The sequence below is a fragment of the Acanthochromis polyacanthus genome, chromosome 12, assembly GCF_021347895.1.
Source record: "Acanthochromis polyacanthus isolate Apoly-LR-REF ecotype Palm Island chromosome 12, KAUST_Apoly_ChrSc, whole genome shotgun sequence".
NCBI lineage: Eukaryota > Metazoa > Chordata > Actinopteri > Pomacentridae > Acanthochromis > Acanthochromis polyacanthus.
The window spans coordinates 19,946,332-19,961,894 of record NC_067124.1 but is presented as its reverse complement, the minus strand read 5'-3'; the positions used below and the strand labels follow the sequence as shown (position 1 = coordinate 19,961,894).

The 15,563-nt window shown below is 40.0% G+C and overlaps 1 protein-coding gene across 2 annotated transcripts in view; it reads left to right on the top strand.

Annotated features, from left to right (window-relative positions):
- The window catches only part of cadm4 (cell adhesion molecule 4), a 146,638-nt gene that overhangs the window by 72,035 nt on the left and 59,040 nt on the right, over window positions 1-15,563 (top strand). Inside the window, exon 1 of one of the 2 annotated variants that reach the window (XM_051956660.1) lies at window positions 10,683-10,868. The exons of the other annotated variant lie outside the window; for it this stretch is intronic. Coding sequence (XP_051812620.1) covers window positions 10,865-10,868 — 4 coding nt within the window. The 5' untranslated portion in view covers window positions 10,683-10,864. Of the gene's footprint in view, window positions 1-10,682; window positions 10,869-15,563 lie in introns of those variants that run through there. 2 annotated transcript variants of the gene reach the window in all.

Genomic DNA, 15,563 nt, shown 5'->3' with positions numbered 1-15,563 from the left:
CCTATGTAGGCCTGGCCTCCTTCCCCTTGTGCCTGGCAGCCTGTTATTTTTTCCTGCCATATCCACAGCACATCAACCTGTAAGTGTCATTTAGCTATCAACACACATAGCTCCCCAGAGCTTTTTTGTTATTAAAAAGTGGGACATGCTCTCCCCTACACCAGGGTGCCACATGTTTTTGTGTGCAAGTGTGTGCGTTGTGTTCATTTTGGCGACAGAGAGAGAGACAGTGCTGTTACTAAGTGTAACCCCATGTTCCTCTTGAGGAATCAAGGGATCTAGAATTATCTGTGAGTTTCTGTGCAGTGCGTGCTTGTGTGTGAGCGGATCTTTTATAGCTATAGGTGCGCTTGTTCTTGCATGCATTCCTCTATGTGTGTGAGTTTTTTGTGTGTTTGTGGGATATGTGTTCTTGTTTTGCGTGGGCTGAATGCTGCAAAAAGCTCAAACTGCAAGAGAAATATAACCCTGGAAATCTTATTTTCTCCCATTGCTGTATGTCAGGTCTCAAATTCACTCTTTTTTTATTGCATTTTTGCTTGTGAATTTTTCATACCTCTGCCCAGATAAGGAGGGTGATTACCTACTTACATGCATTCGATTTACCGGCTTGTATGAAAGCCTCCTGGATGATAAGTTAGTCTCTTGGCGGGAGAGACCAACCTACACTGCAGCTGGCAGTTGCAAATGCTGCTTTATTTTGGTTTATTTTATTATTTTTCCTTGAGTTTAGATTGAAAGGAGAAGCGTTTTTGTCAGTGAATCATTAAAAATGACACGTTGAAATGTCTTTGCGACATAACCGCCTGCCATTGCTGGTTTTGTGGTTCACCAGCCCTGCAACTGGAGCAAAATGAGCTGTCAGATAGGCTACTCTCTGTGTGTGTATATGTCTGCATGTTCACATTTCATATTCGATCAAAATTAAGCTGTCAGAGATGTACATGTCTTTGGCGAGCATACTTTTGATCGATATTGAGCTGCCGTGTGCGTGTGAATGTGTGCTCATGTACTGTACGTGCCTCAGCGTTCCCTTCTGCCTTTTTTTGGAGACACACTCGAGCAGGCTTTAGTCTCGCCTAAATCTGTGCCATATTAGTATTTATATATTCAACTTCATTTTCCACTCATTTACACACAAGCGCAAGCACATAGGTGCACAAACAGTACACACACACACACACACACACACACACACATGCACACACACACAAACCAGATGCCTTATTTATTTGTGGGAGTTTTCAAGCTAATTAGTTTGAGTCCAGGGGAAAACAGTAATTGCCTCCCAGGAGTAAAGGTAGATGACAAAGGGAAAGAGAGAAGAGGGAGGCCTGGAGGGAGCGAAAGAAGCTGCAAAAGATGGAGAGAAAGTTTCTGAATGGGAGAAGGTTTACTGGCAGTTTGTTTCAGAATAGACGCTTTGACGTGAAGTGTCTTTTTACGTGCGTCTGTGCATATGCAGGTGTCTTTGAGAGTGTATCACAGGAGTGTGACAGATCACTACTGATGGTGATTGAAACTGCGTCTTCCCTGAGACATCACCTTTGACTGTGTGCATGTATAAATGCACATCAGGCTGCATTCACTTTGTTCATGGTGTATTTGCAAAGCGTAGGCAGTACGTGCAACGTCCCAGACTGACAGTGGCAATACTGTATAATTTGAGTGACAGGGAGAGCGAGCAACGTGACAAAGACGGGCAGACAACACAGAAAGGGGCGCAGGGAGGGAGGGAGCTGTTTAAAAACACTCAGAGGAATTTGATGTTTAAGGAAATACAGTAAGACAGGAAGGTTGGCAGACAGACAAACAGTAAGCAAGTTAGACAAACAAGAAGGAGAGATGCAAGAACACCCAGTGGCAAAATGATGCAGAGATTGAGAGATGGGATAGAAGACAGAGGGATGAAATTCAATGAGAAAAAAGATGAAGATGATGAAAAATAGGACGCCTCAGAGGGTTTTTTTTTCTTTTTTTAAGGCTTAGGCAATCAATCATTCTATTAATCTCAGTCCTTCCCCCATCTTTCTATGAATTTAATCCTGATGTGCTGCCTTCTGCCCCGACACACTTCACTTTAGTTTGATGTCTCTTCTGGATTCTGTTGTATGTGGTTAAAAAAAAACAAAAAACCAAAACTGTAATAACTCATTAATGGCATTACTTCAACAGTTATTTATCTAACAAAAGTGCATTACCTGTAAAATTACTTTTTCGTCTTTTAGCTCAGCTGTCAAATGTTCCTTTCAACAGCTGCAACTAGTCCTGCTTAACAGCTACAAGTTAGCAAGGTGTGAGCATGAGTTAGTATGTATTGTATGTCATGCTTCAGGTTAATCAATTTCGCACGATATCACCGAAAAGGCACCAAAACAAACAAACAAATAAACAAAAAGACAAATTCCCTCAGTATATCCCCCTCTATGCAAAATGCTAATTAGACATTGCCTACTGCACAATGTTACTCAGTTTACTCTGCAGCTCATACGACTTACTACTGGGAATAATGGGATATTTATAGAATAAAAATTACTAGAAAAAGCACATTACCTCACTCCTAAATGTTTTAATTGTGGGGAAGTTGATGCATGAGTGTACTCGTCTTGCCAATACAAATATGATACATTTAAACACATTTTCTTTCATTTGTGATCTCATAATCTTAAGTTTGTGACCTGAATGAAATATTCAGCTGGGTTACTTTACACCTTATTTCATGAATCCTTTGCGCTCTGCAGTATGTTTTCCCACTGGTTTGTGGTGAGATGTAATCCTACGCAACAATTTCGTGGCCATAGCAGTTTCGCCTGTTGTTTTGTTATAAATATGTCATCCTTTGAGTTTTCCATAGAATGGAGGGTAGAAGAAGTCAGTCCAGTGTCTTCATTCATACAACTTCTAACTACCTTCAGTTAGGTCATGTTAAAAATATGTCAGAAGAAAAAAACTGGCTTTGAAATCATAACGACAGAAGACTGACATCATTTAGTTTCCGATTGTCTCTACTGTTTAAATGCAGCATAAATATGAGAGGAGATGCAATGTTGTTGGCGTTTACTGACTGTTAACCAAAAGCTTTGCCCCGTGAATCCATGCAACGCACCAAAAGTCCAGTCCTCATGGGGAAACTTTAGGTTCATGCACTTTCTAGCTCTAAAGGAAACTCTGGTATTTTGTAAATGTAGGCTTGCTGGTGCCTGGCCAGTCTGCTAGACAAAATATGCACAGTTAACAAGGCAACTTTGGAAATGCTGAAAGGCACATTCATCTTCTTTTAGCAAATATGGGCCACCTAAAGATGCCACACCATAAACTAATACATCCCTAACTAATTTATTCCATAAACACAGAGAAAAGAAACACTCTTCCCATCCTGTTTGCAGTCAGACGGCTGACCCCTAAAGTGTCGAAGAAATGCCATGCTATTATTCTAATCTAATACGTTCCACATTATTACACAACAACAAACTTGACTTTGGAGTTTAGTCCACTTCACGGCAGCAGACAAGAGCAGCCTAAAAGCAATAAATGAGATAAATTAAAGTAACAGTGATACAATAAGTAAAGGCAACTGGTCAAAAGTGGCTCCGCGGTTTCAGATTGTTTTCTGTTCTGTCCTGCACTCCAGATGTTGTCATGCCCTTCCTTGCCCTCCCCTTCTCTCTAACACCACATCTTGTAAAGACAATGAAAGTATACAATGTAACTGTCATGTTATGATATGATTTAACAAAATACAAGTGGATTATGTGTTCTTCAGTACAACACCACACTGTGATCCACCATCTGCCACAGCGGCAAACACTGAAAGCTTCATCTCGGTTTGCAATGTAGGACCAGATGCCTCTTTGTACCGCGTAGTATGTTCTCCTTTCACGGTAAAGTAATGCAGCCAATCATACCTGATGATTCCGTGGTGAAACTGATTTTTGAAGATGGTGGAGGGTTTCTTTTGTTTCTTTGTTTCTGTTTCAGATGAAAGCATGTGGGACCTTTAAACTTCCCTAACCAAGAGTTGAAGAGCTTCTTCTAATCATTTTTTCTCCAGCGGGGTAGCAAGAGAACACAAATTGAACTCCTAACCATGCAGTGCTTTTATCTTCTCTATCTCATTCTAAATCTCCTCGTACCTCTCTGTGGGTTTTCTTTTGGAAGTGTGCTGGTCTTGCATACAGCTCACTGTGCGTGTGAAATGTTGTGTGTTTCCATCAGTGGCTGCTCTCCTGGTCCTTGTATGTTTCAAGGCCATTAGTCACATTGTCACAGGGTCACTACAGGTCATGACAGAGTGCAGCTTTGGCTTGTTTACTCCCTGGTGCTCTGGGCTCATCTGTTCATCTCTCTGTGTCTTGCTGTTTCTTTCTCAACTTAGCTATCTCACTTCTTCATAGCTCCGTCTTTCTGTTTGACTGCCTTACTCATTCTCTGCATTGTATCTAGTTAGATGCATGTTGTGTGTCTGCAAGTCTGCATATTATATGTGCATATAAGTTAATTTATATTTATTTGCAGGGAGAGAGACAATATTGCAAATGGATTGAATATAGAGCTGCATGATATTGGAAATAAATGACATTACAATATTTTTTTTCAGCAATAGCGTTTTCACCAGATGACTTAAATAACTCTGTATGGAAATAATTAATCATTCTACAAGATTAGGGGGATTTTGTAGGGGAGTGCTTATGGAACTTTCCTCATATGGTGTAAAACTAGCAAAGGCATTCACAACAGGTTTTTGCTTGCAGTGGCTTTGCGCTCATCGTGCAGAGCTTTGTGGTTCTGATTTACATGATCAAACACAAGGCTGTGTTGCGCTGTGTAGCAGCAGCAGCTACAAGACATCGCTGAGTACCTGTTTCTGCTGAACATCATTCTTTCTGTCGATGTATTTGCATACAAATGACTGGGGCTGCAGAATTAAGGCCAAAATGAAAAACACAATTATATTTGATCGATACTGACATTACAGTTGGGCTGTTTATCACTACTTTGTCATTGATTTTGGAGGCAAAATATCTTTGGTGCAGTTTGACGTTACAATGAACAGAGCACTGCTTTGACTTCTATGTTGTGCTGCGTCCCCGCTTATGTGCAAATCTTTGCATCAAAATATGACTTAAATTAGGTTTTTCCTTGCCTGACTTCAGTAGATCCAAGGGGCGAAATAAGAATAAGTATCTCCACAAACTGCTCACTTGCTGAACATCTGCAGATTGATAGACACTACAATTTACTGATGTTCAGCAAATGCTTCACTTGCAGGCTGCAATTAAAAATATGAACAAATCAACAAACATGGCTGTGTGTTACTGGAGCATAGTAATTCTGATAGTCAGATTTACTCACGATGAAATTGAGTTATGCTATCTACATCCGTTGTTTTCTATGAGCGTATTTTCTATAAGCAGTTGGAAGCCAAAATCATGATCGTGATCAATATCTCATTAATTGTGCAACCCAACAACTGACACTGCATTTATTTTTTGCAACCAAATATCCCTTGTTCCTTGCTCATTTTGCTGTGCACATGCAGAGCCTGAATGTCAACAAACTGTGCCATTGCTGATAAAGGTTAAAAACTATATTCAAGATCTGAATTAGGTTTAAATGATATAAAATTTACTTTTCTTGTTGATTAGTCATGGAAAATAGAAACCATGCGAGCTTTATTTTGCATCAATCAGCAACAATGTGTTACATGATGTGTTTGAGTTATTTTGATGGGACTTTTGTCCGTGTCTGTTGTGCTGATGATGAAATGATAAATCATGCAGCCCTGATTGAATACATGAAACAATCAATGTAAATCGACATAATAAGTTAATCAACTTTACAACCGCCGCTCTCTGACTTTCTCTTCAGTCGTTATCACTGCCCGACCTCACGTCTACCCACTCTCACACTTTGCTTTGCCTTGGCTGAAATCAATTTAAAATGCAATATTGGTAAGGTCAAATCTTTGCTTATTGCCAAAGTACAATTAACATTTGACAAATAAGTGATCACGCATTTACAAAGAAAATCTAAAAGTCTCACTTTATATGTGCCTCTTGTTTTTATAGGAAAAGGTTGGCTCTACTCTCACTTCATCTCTTGTTCTCGTCTTTTGTTACTTTGCTTTGTTGCTTGTGACACGCATCCCCGATGGGATTCATTTCTACTGAAAATGAAAAATTTATGAACGGGTTAAGCTCTGAATTTTTTAACAAATGTGTCTCAACCAGGAGAAAATAGTATATTTATTGGGGACTTACTCGCAGTCACAGAAACTGAAAACATATTTTGTGCATTATTGGCTGCTGCAGAAGCAGGACAGTATGTGTGAGGTTGATTCCAAATAAACCGCAGCGCCATAGAAATGAAGAATGAGGCTTGAATGGCTTTTGAAGAACAGAAGCCACAGAGGAGAACAGCTGTGTCAGTCTTTGTTGTAGGCAACATTTATTTGGGAACTAAATTTATTGCTGTTTTTTTTTTAACGCCGTTAATAAATTGAATTCATTAAAAAAGATATGTAGAATGTGCTTTAATCAACACTATGTTTTTCACTCTTTCTCTTTGACTTTCTTGTTTCTCATTTCTCTCACTCGACCACTCTCTACTTGTCTTTGTCACCTAGGGTCAAATCAATTCAAGAGCTTTATTGGCACGATCATATCATTCTCACATGGCTAAGCCGCAAGTGCAAAAAACATTATCAGGCCATTTTAATTTATAATGAATTAAAAAAATGGATCACATCTTTGCATATCATGAAAATATACATTATAAAGACATTATCATCTCTACTCTCTCTCTTTGTTTTAGAATATCAAACACATTCACAGAGCTTCATTGAGTGGAATGACATCAATGTTTATTTATTTTTGTGATTTCAGAATAAATGGGGAGAGAGGAGTATGTAAAAGACGGCTTAGACAGCGTTAATTGTCACTCACAACGTGCAGGCCTAATAAATGCAAATGCAAAAATGACATGCGCGCCATCTATTTGGCCTGTTTTAGCAACACTCTGACTTCTGCGCTGTCCTTCTTTGCCCCTCTGTCCGTCAGACTCCGCGTCTTCTGTGTTGCTCTTTAACTGTATTATAAAGCCATTTTCCTACAGTAGCCGCTCTGTCTCCCAGCCTCCCCTCTGTACCCGCTCTCTCCCCTCCTACCGCTCCAAATCAATGAAACTGCACAGGCCCTTCCTCTCGCCATGACACTCTGAATACTGTTCTCTCTCTCTCCCGTCCTCTGAATACTTTCCCTTCCTGCTGTGTTTTCTCCCACTCTGTCTCTCACTTTGAATACTTTTGTCCCCATCTCTCTGTCAGTCTGTCTGTGTGTCTCTCTGTCCGTCATCCCTGCTGGACGGTTAGTCTGTTCTCATAAAAACTTTCTCTGTCCTCCGCTGGCTGGGTTTTAAAATGTCAAATGAGAGCCAGAGAGAGCAGTGATTTTTTTTCTTTCTTCCTTTGACATACACAGTAGCTTTCACAAATAGACAACTCCGAGCAAGAGCACACGCACACGCTCACACACTCAGACATTAATGAATGCTTCCTCCACTTCCCCGCCGACACAAAAATACAAAGAGATACATCCTCCTCACGCACATACTTTTGGTGATTCATACTAATAGGTACGACTGCCTTTCATGTATGTACACACACGCTTGGTTCTCACGACAGAAAAGCACACTCCAATGATATATTCATGTATACATAGTACAGTGACTGGTGATCCCGTCTTATTTTTACCCTGTTGACATACCACATGCAGGCTTGCTGGTAATGAAGCCCTGTGAAGACTTCTACCCTTTTAACGGTGCAGCCAATTACAGCAAGCATCCTGCACGCAGCTTTTAAATTCTCCACAGCGGAGGATGTGAGCAGACACTGACGCACAACAGCAATGTTCTGTCATACCCTCATTCTCTCCTATCGTTTTAAGTTTCCCCAGCAGAGCACGAGGGATGGGAGGTGACTTTGCCATATTGTTGATGTTGGCATGTAATTTGTTGTGGAGTGGAAGAAGCAAATTAGTGATGCTAATCTCAGTTATGGAGAATTTGTTTAATTGGAAATCCTCATAATGGAAAACAAAAGAAAAGAAAGAGAAGAAAAAAAACATGTGCCTTTGTGTCTGGTTAACCACTCAGAAGATTTTTCAACATGCCAGATCTGAAAAAGAAGTTTAATTTCACAGCTACTTGAGGACGTCTGTCTGAATGCGAGTGTGTGCAGTAGTGTAAATGGTATTAGCTGCGTGCGTGTCTCTGTGTCTGTTTACCGCTACTGATGTGCAGTATGTGTGTGTTTGATTTGGATGTCTCTGTGGGTTCTTAATAGGGATGTGTGCATCCATGTGTCTGTTTGCACACGCTTTTTGTACTAGTACAGTTTGCCTTTTTTTTCTGTGTTTTTTAATGCAGTCGTGATGTGTGCATGTGCCAACGTGTTTACTAGCAGCTGTGTTTGTCTGCAAAGGAAATGGGTGGAAAGCTCTTTGTCCAATTCCAAATAGGCTGCGAGTGTGAATCTTATTCAGAGAAGGAATGAAAGACTTACAGTTGGAGAAGGATGGAAAATGATGGGAGAAAAAAAAACTGTTTACAAATGGGAGAAACAAAAAAGGAGGAAGTGCAGTTTGACAAAGTAAAAGTGATCTGTTTTCAAACCAGCAACTACAGAAGGAGGGGAGAAGAAAGGGGAATGACATTCGAAGTGACACAATTATGTGAACATACAAAAGAAAGAAAAAAGTAAGAAGCGTGACGGGCAGAGATCGAGTTGAGAGGTTAAATGACAAAAGGCTGAGTGAGAAGGGTGAAACACGAGCGAAACACATCCGCTGAGGGAGAGCAAGAGAAACGGACAGGGTCATGTCAGTTTCCCTGCCACTGTCAAAGTCAAATGCCGCCGATCGCTCGGGAAACATGCAAATGAAATGCAAATGAGCGGAAACCTCTGGAGGAGGAGGAGGAGGAGGAGGAGTGGTTTTCATGTTGAAGTTGTCATGGAAATGCAGTGACACGCACAAGAGCACGTGTGCCTGTGTTTGTGTGTCGGCATGTGGCTGGATAGACTGAGAGGAAGATATAAAAGAGGGGTGGACGGGCCTTTAATGAAGATGAAAGACAGACTGTTTTCCTTAGAGTTTAGAGGGAGAGTTTGGAGTGAAGGACGGTGAACTGCATCTGGCCAATAATGCAAAATACTGAAAAATCCTGGAACAAATTTAATAGAAGTGAGTTGAATAATAGGCAAGGATAAACAATTGACTTTATTGGTGGATAATGAGACAAGACAAGTGGAGAGAAGGCAAGTAATATGAAGCAAACAAGACTGAGAGAAGAAAATCTGCGTCATCTGTTCATCACTCTCGTCTTCACTGTCCTTCAGGTTTCTCTTCCTCCCACCATTTATGCAACAGCCATTATACGCCGTCGTCTTTGCTGCTATACTCACCCATCAACTAGGGATCCATAATGTTGGACTTTTACCAATAATTTCTACTCATTTTGGCTGATTGCTGATGTTGATACCTTCATATGCAGATATTTTTTCCAACTAATTTAAAGAGAACATTCTGTCTCTCCTATAGTGAACTTAACATATTGTGCCCACTCTTAATGTGAAGGCCTGTTGGCATGTGTAGACATCTCCTACCACTCATTCCCTAAGAAAAACACTTCAAATTATGCCTTATTTATTTTTATCTTCGTCACTATCTGCCTGTCAATGTCAATTGTAGGCTGGTTGCTATATTAAATATAACGCCTGTAGTGCTGAGTATCATTGTGCATCCTTACCTTCAGCCCTTCCTCTTTCAATTTTAAGGGTTCATTTTCTCCAATAGCTGCTGAGTTCGACTCTGTTAAGCAAGACAAGTCATTGAACTATTAAGGGAAATGCATGCATTACGTATTTGTTCTGGATCAGTCTTACAGCTATACTACAGGCGGCATTTTTTCCCCCCCCGAATGTTCCCATCAAATGGAGCCAAAGCATTACACTGACAGCAACTCAACCAACCAGCCTGCAGGTCGTTCCTTGTAACTTTGACTGACAGCAACAACAGTGCAAACTTCCATTGTTCCCAACACTTCCTCTTGGGAAATGGAGCTACGGTGAGCATAAAGTATGCAGTTTTAAGTGTCTGCTCACTTTCACAGTGTGGTCAGCTACCAAGCTATGGAACAGAGAGGCATGTATTGCAACACACACAGAGAAAATGTGACTACATATTCTGCTAAGTATGTGTGTTACTATAGCAGATAGTTGTTTGCTGCGACCTTACTGCTGCATTAATTATTTAAAAAGCTCATATGTTGCTGTTTGAACTGTATTAGGAGAATGTAAGAAGATAATTGAGATCGGTAAAAAAAATACAGAGGTGAGATGGTGGAAGTAATGCGAGTGTAGCAGTAACAATGGACAAAGAAGAAAAAGAGGCAGAGATAATAAAGAGGGAAAAACCACATGGACTAGGAAGGGCAAATGAGAGCGAGAGGGAGATAGAAACACAACGACGGAGGGAGATAAACAGGCAGAGAGAGAACGATAGCTAAAGATGCGGAGAGCACTAGAGGTATGGAAATGAGAGGAGAGAGAGGGGGAAAGAAGGGAATGTGAGGGAAGGAAGTAAAACGAGCGATGCGAAGAGGAGAGGGGGAGGACGGATGAGGGAGGGGAGCAGTCGTGCAGGGAATGGCTGTGAGGAGAGGGAGAGGGCTAACAGAGGGCCATGTTTTACAAATTGCCATTTGAGATGAGCCAACGGAGGGAGGGATACAACAGCTATAGACCGGCTGCAGATTGCACACAGCAAGAGATGTACTTGGGCACCTCCAAAACCTACATCAAGTACACATGGGTGAGTACATACATACTGATTTGGATACAGTTAAGACAAAAAAACCAAAAACGGACATAGTCAAACATAATCATTTGATACCTCCTATTGATTGGCTCAACTGTATATATTAACTGTGATACACTGGACTTTCTTTAAAGTGCTGACTCTCAACTCCCGTTTTAGCATAAGCAAACTTTAAAGGCACATGGAAAACGTGGAGTTTTTTTTTTTGCTTACACACCGTTTCTGCCTTTTTAAAACTTGTGTTTTTCCTTACCTTAACTTAAACCCAACCGTATCTCTTAACATTAACCCAAAATCATATCTGATCCAATGACCTGAAGGCAGGAAACCGTATGTGTGGGAAAAACATACACATACCATCACAGCTGTTTTAGCACCACTTATAATGCCTATAATGTCGTAACATTCAAAAACACAGAAGTAGGCCCATTGCCACATGGTTTCTCCTGTAGTGTTGCTTCCTAAATCTTTGCAGATGCATGATTAAATGACACAGATGTGCCTTGACAGAAATGTCATTTTCGATAGACAAGAAGTATCTCAGGACCTCCTCTGAAGAATTTTGTAATATGCTGCAATGTCAAGGACTGCTGCACAGTCTGATTGGATAGTTTATCACCATTGTGATAATGGCCACTTCCTTAAATGAGAAAGAAATGAGAAACTATCATGACTTAAGTAACTCATTTACGTAACTAGAAAATTGTACATTTTATTTCCGTTTCTTTTCCACTGGTGAAATGACAGTAGCATTTCCAGACAGGGAAAGAGGTCAAGTATCTCCTCAGTATTTATCATTTCTGTCTTCAAAGTTTAAATGCAGGGCCATGTCTGACTATTATTTTCAGCTTCTTAGGCAGTTAACATTTTCTCCACAATAAGGAGTTGTCTACAAATGTCATTCTGTTGTATGCAAAAAAAACCATGTTTGTTTTTATGCTCATTCCTGCCTTATTCACCTGAATTACTTTTTTGTTCCTGCTTGAGTTTAAACAAAACTTTCTACATAACTAATCGGAGAAACATAGGAAACTTTAGTAGAAATCCTTTTTCACTCTGTGTTTCTGTATGCAAAGCAATAAGTTTAGAAGGACGACACACGTGCACACGCAGTTTGAAATGCTGTCTTTGTCCCACTCTGCAAAGCCCTCCAAACCCACCAGGTGACCACTCTGGAGCTTGTCCTTCCAGAGGCCCTGCTGACATTCTTCTCTTTTGGCCCTCATCCCTCCTCTTTCAGCTCTACGCTCCAGTGCTGCAGGACATCATAAAAGTCCCATCAGGCAAAGCACCTCCTTTCTTTCCAACGACTGTCCTTCCAACCCCCTGTCTCACGGCCTCGCTGCTCCCCTCTCGTTTTCTCTGGCCATCAGCAGCCAACGAGAAAGGATACCGAACACATAATGGATAAAATGTCCCCCTCCCAGGCAATTTTACTCCAATAACACCTTCGATTAAGAAATAGGTTATTGAGATCAAGTTGACTTGACAAGCCACGTGGTAAAAGTTGTAATTCCTGATTTATGTTTTTATAGATTTTTTTGGCTCTCTTCGCTTTGACCTACACTTATGTATATTTAAACTGTGTGAAGGAAAACAGAGTGTAAACAAATACAGATTCTCGATTTCTCATTCAGTGTTTCTGACTAGAATATGCACTGCTGGCCAAAAGTTTGGAAGCAAGATCAAGTTTGGGCAAAAAATTATCATCGTTTCGCTGGTATACTTTGCAAAATATAAACATGATTATTATATAAAAAGTGACTCATCAGAATAGATTTTTATTGTAAATATCAGATATTTGTATCTCTACTCTTGGTTCGTTTCTCAGCTGTTTCTTTCTAGCGATTTCTGTGGTATTTATTTATAGGCATATGGACACAGTTGAGATTAATTATTTTTTTTCAAATTCTCAAAAGACCAAGAGCTAAAGTGAATAATCCAAACCATGATTAGTTTTTCACTTTTGCACTAAAGTTGTGGCGCTTGCAGATCTTCTCAACTCTAAAACTAAGCTCGTCTTTTCTTTTGTTGACAATTTATTCAGCAGTTGCCTGGTGACATCAATGTATATCTAAAGTTAAACGGAGGAAAATGGTGCATATTAATGAAAGCCTCGTCTGACCGTACAGTAAATACATCCCAAAATCCATGGGATTTATTAATTTGAAGTTGCAAACTTTTGTCCTGTAGTGTAGCTTGTGTATCCTTATTCCATCAACTCATTTCCCACCTCATGAAGTGTTCGCAAACTCAATCTCTGAAGTATTTTGAGCTCTCTGTGGTTTGTTTTTGTTCACCGGCAGTTTGCACCTATGGTTCTTGGGATATTTTTACCCCTTCCATCTGTGGAAAAGCACAGGATAATGTGAGACATTTAGCAGTGTGTGCGCACATCTGTCTGGAGTGAAAGATGCGAACAAGTTGAGTATACATCCAAAACACCACCTGGGCATTATTTTTATGTTTTGTTTTTTGTTTTTTTTGTACAAGGCTCTATTATATTTTGACTGTCACGCAAACTCCATCCAACAATTCCCGCCTGTCGTCTACAGTTATTTTACGACTGATATGCAGATGAGATTCCACTATGGCATTCATTAGAACCACATCAGCTGTGATCCAGAACTGCAGCTGCTAATAAGGACTGGCCAGACGATATGCATATTACTTCAATTCTTGATTTTGTGTCACCAAGTTTTGGTGGAGTGCAATTTTGATTCCAATATTTTGCTTAAAATCTTAAAGTCTTTCTTTGTTCAAGTGCAAACTTGCATTTGGAAACTTTTAGACACAGGTTAGTTTTTTACTGGCTGTTTCTCAGTCATCAGATTGAGTTTGTCCTGCTGTGGTCCTCTGTGTCTGGGACACCCTTCCTGTTGTTTTTTGGTTGGTCAGACTGTTTTTATCTGTGTCTGAGCACCTATTTGTACAAAGAGACCTTTTATCGATGGCAGTGTTTACTGTGTGAAGTAAGTCTGTGTCATCTGTTTTTCTTTATTGACTTGAAAGGCACTTTGTGACTCTTGCTACATTAAGATGCTTCACGAATACATTGTAGCTTTTATAATACCTTACCCTGAACAGTAAATGTAAACGTCTTTATGAAATGTATTGCTATTTCGTCAATAAGTAATGGCAGACACATTGGCACACATTGTATATGGTTCTCAAGGCTGACAAGATAGATAAAGGGTTTTGTTAAGAATAACTCCTCACTGCTGCTCCTGTTTTTCTCCCTTTCACCGAGTTTCCCGTGTTGATTTTATTTTCAAGCCGCATTTATTTTTCATTCTATCAAAAAAATAGCTTGTTTATTCACCTGTAGAGAGTTTTAAATGCAGCTTCACATTGGTGTCAGAGTGGCCACAGTGAGATCATGTCCACAATTGAATGAAATGGTGCCTTAAATTGTGCGATGCAATGTTGTATCATTTGTTGTGTTATTCAGGTAGTGTGTGAGAACTGTGTCACGCTGTTCTGTGTCATACTTTGACAAGGGCCTTCACTATTCTGCTCTGTCAATATGGGGCAGATCCGTTGGGGGATGAGGCTGAATACATGAGCCATTTGGAGGAGAGCCTTTTCATGCACTGACTGTCTTTGGGGGTTTTCTGAATTCTGTTTGTGTCACAAAGACATGCAGTATCTGTGTGTGTAAGGGTCAACAAAGACTGATGACAGGCTGACGTAACAAGGCTCAATGATGGGAATAAACAGTAGGTTGTCCTGACTATCAAGTTAATGGACAGAAGCTCTTTTGATGTTGTTGTGGTGGTGTCTGCATGCGTGTGTGTGTATTATTGTGGCTGAAGTGGTCCTGCAGTGGACCTATCATATGAAATTGTTTTGAAATTTCTTTCTCTTCCTCCATGTCCTTTTTTTCCAAAACATATCACGTAGGCTAATTATGTTTTGTTTTGATTAAAGAATGACTGAGAATTAATTTAGTGATTCATACTATTAAGAAATAGGGTCAAAGTTAATGAAAATGAACAATATATAGTCCCAATGAAAATCTAGCAATAAAAATGACTGAAAGTGATTACCGGCCCAGTGGACTGATAGGGCAGGAGACACATGTAAGCCAGAGCCTTGTGTGAACTGATATTAAGATTTCACATGACAACGTAAAGAATCAAAAAGTATTTTTGACAAACTGAAAAAAATAGTAAAAAATATTCTCTTTGAAGTTTTCAAAAGAAAGAAACCATTGTGACTCCTTCAAAGGGATACTACGCATTCTTTTTCCTCAGGCTTTCTGTGGAATGGCAGTTCTTCTGCTCTGAAGTCACGTCAGTACAATAGGTGCTCCAGCCCTGCAAAAAGAAAAAAAAAAAAAAAAGGTTTATGTCTGTGTGGACACTTGACCACTAGAGTTAATAAGGGAGGGCTTTTCATACATCCATACACAGGGGACCGTCATTTCATTGAACAAATCCACAACTTAGAGGGACTCTTGTTCATAATCAGCACCTCGTCTGCATTTTATCCTGGTTCAACTGTTCAGATTCTGTTACTGGAACATTTCTTTGTGTCATCTCTCTGCAAAACACCTAATTTACTGTAAACAGTAATTGTCAAGCCCACAGCAGCTTTTATAAATGTGTCAGGACATAAAACACAGCTAAAATTGAGTGGAATCTGCCTTCTTTTTCTGTTGTTGTTGGGAAAATCTGGGTCTTCTCG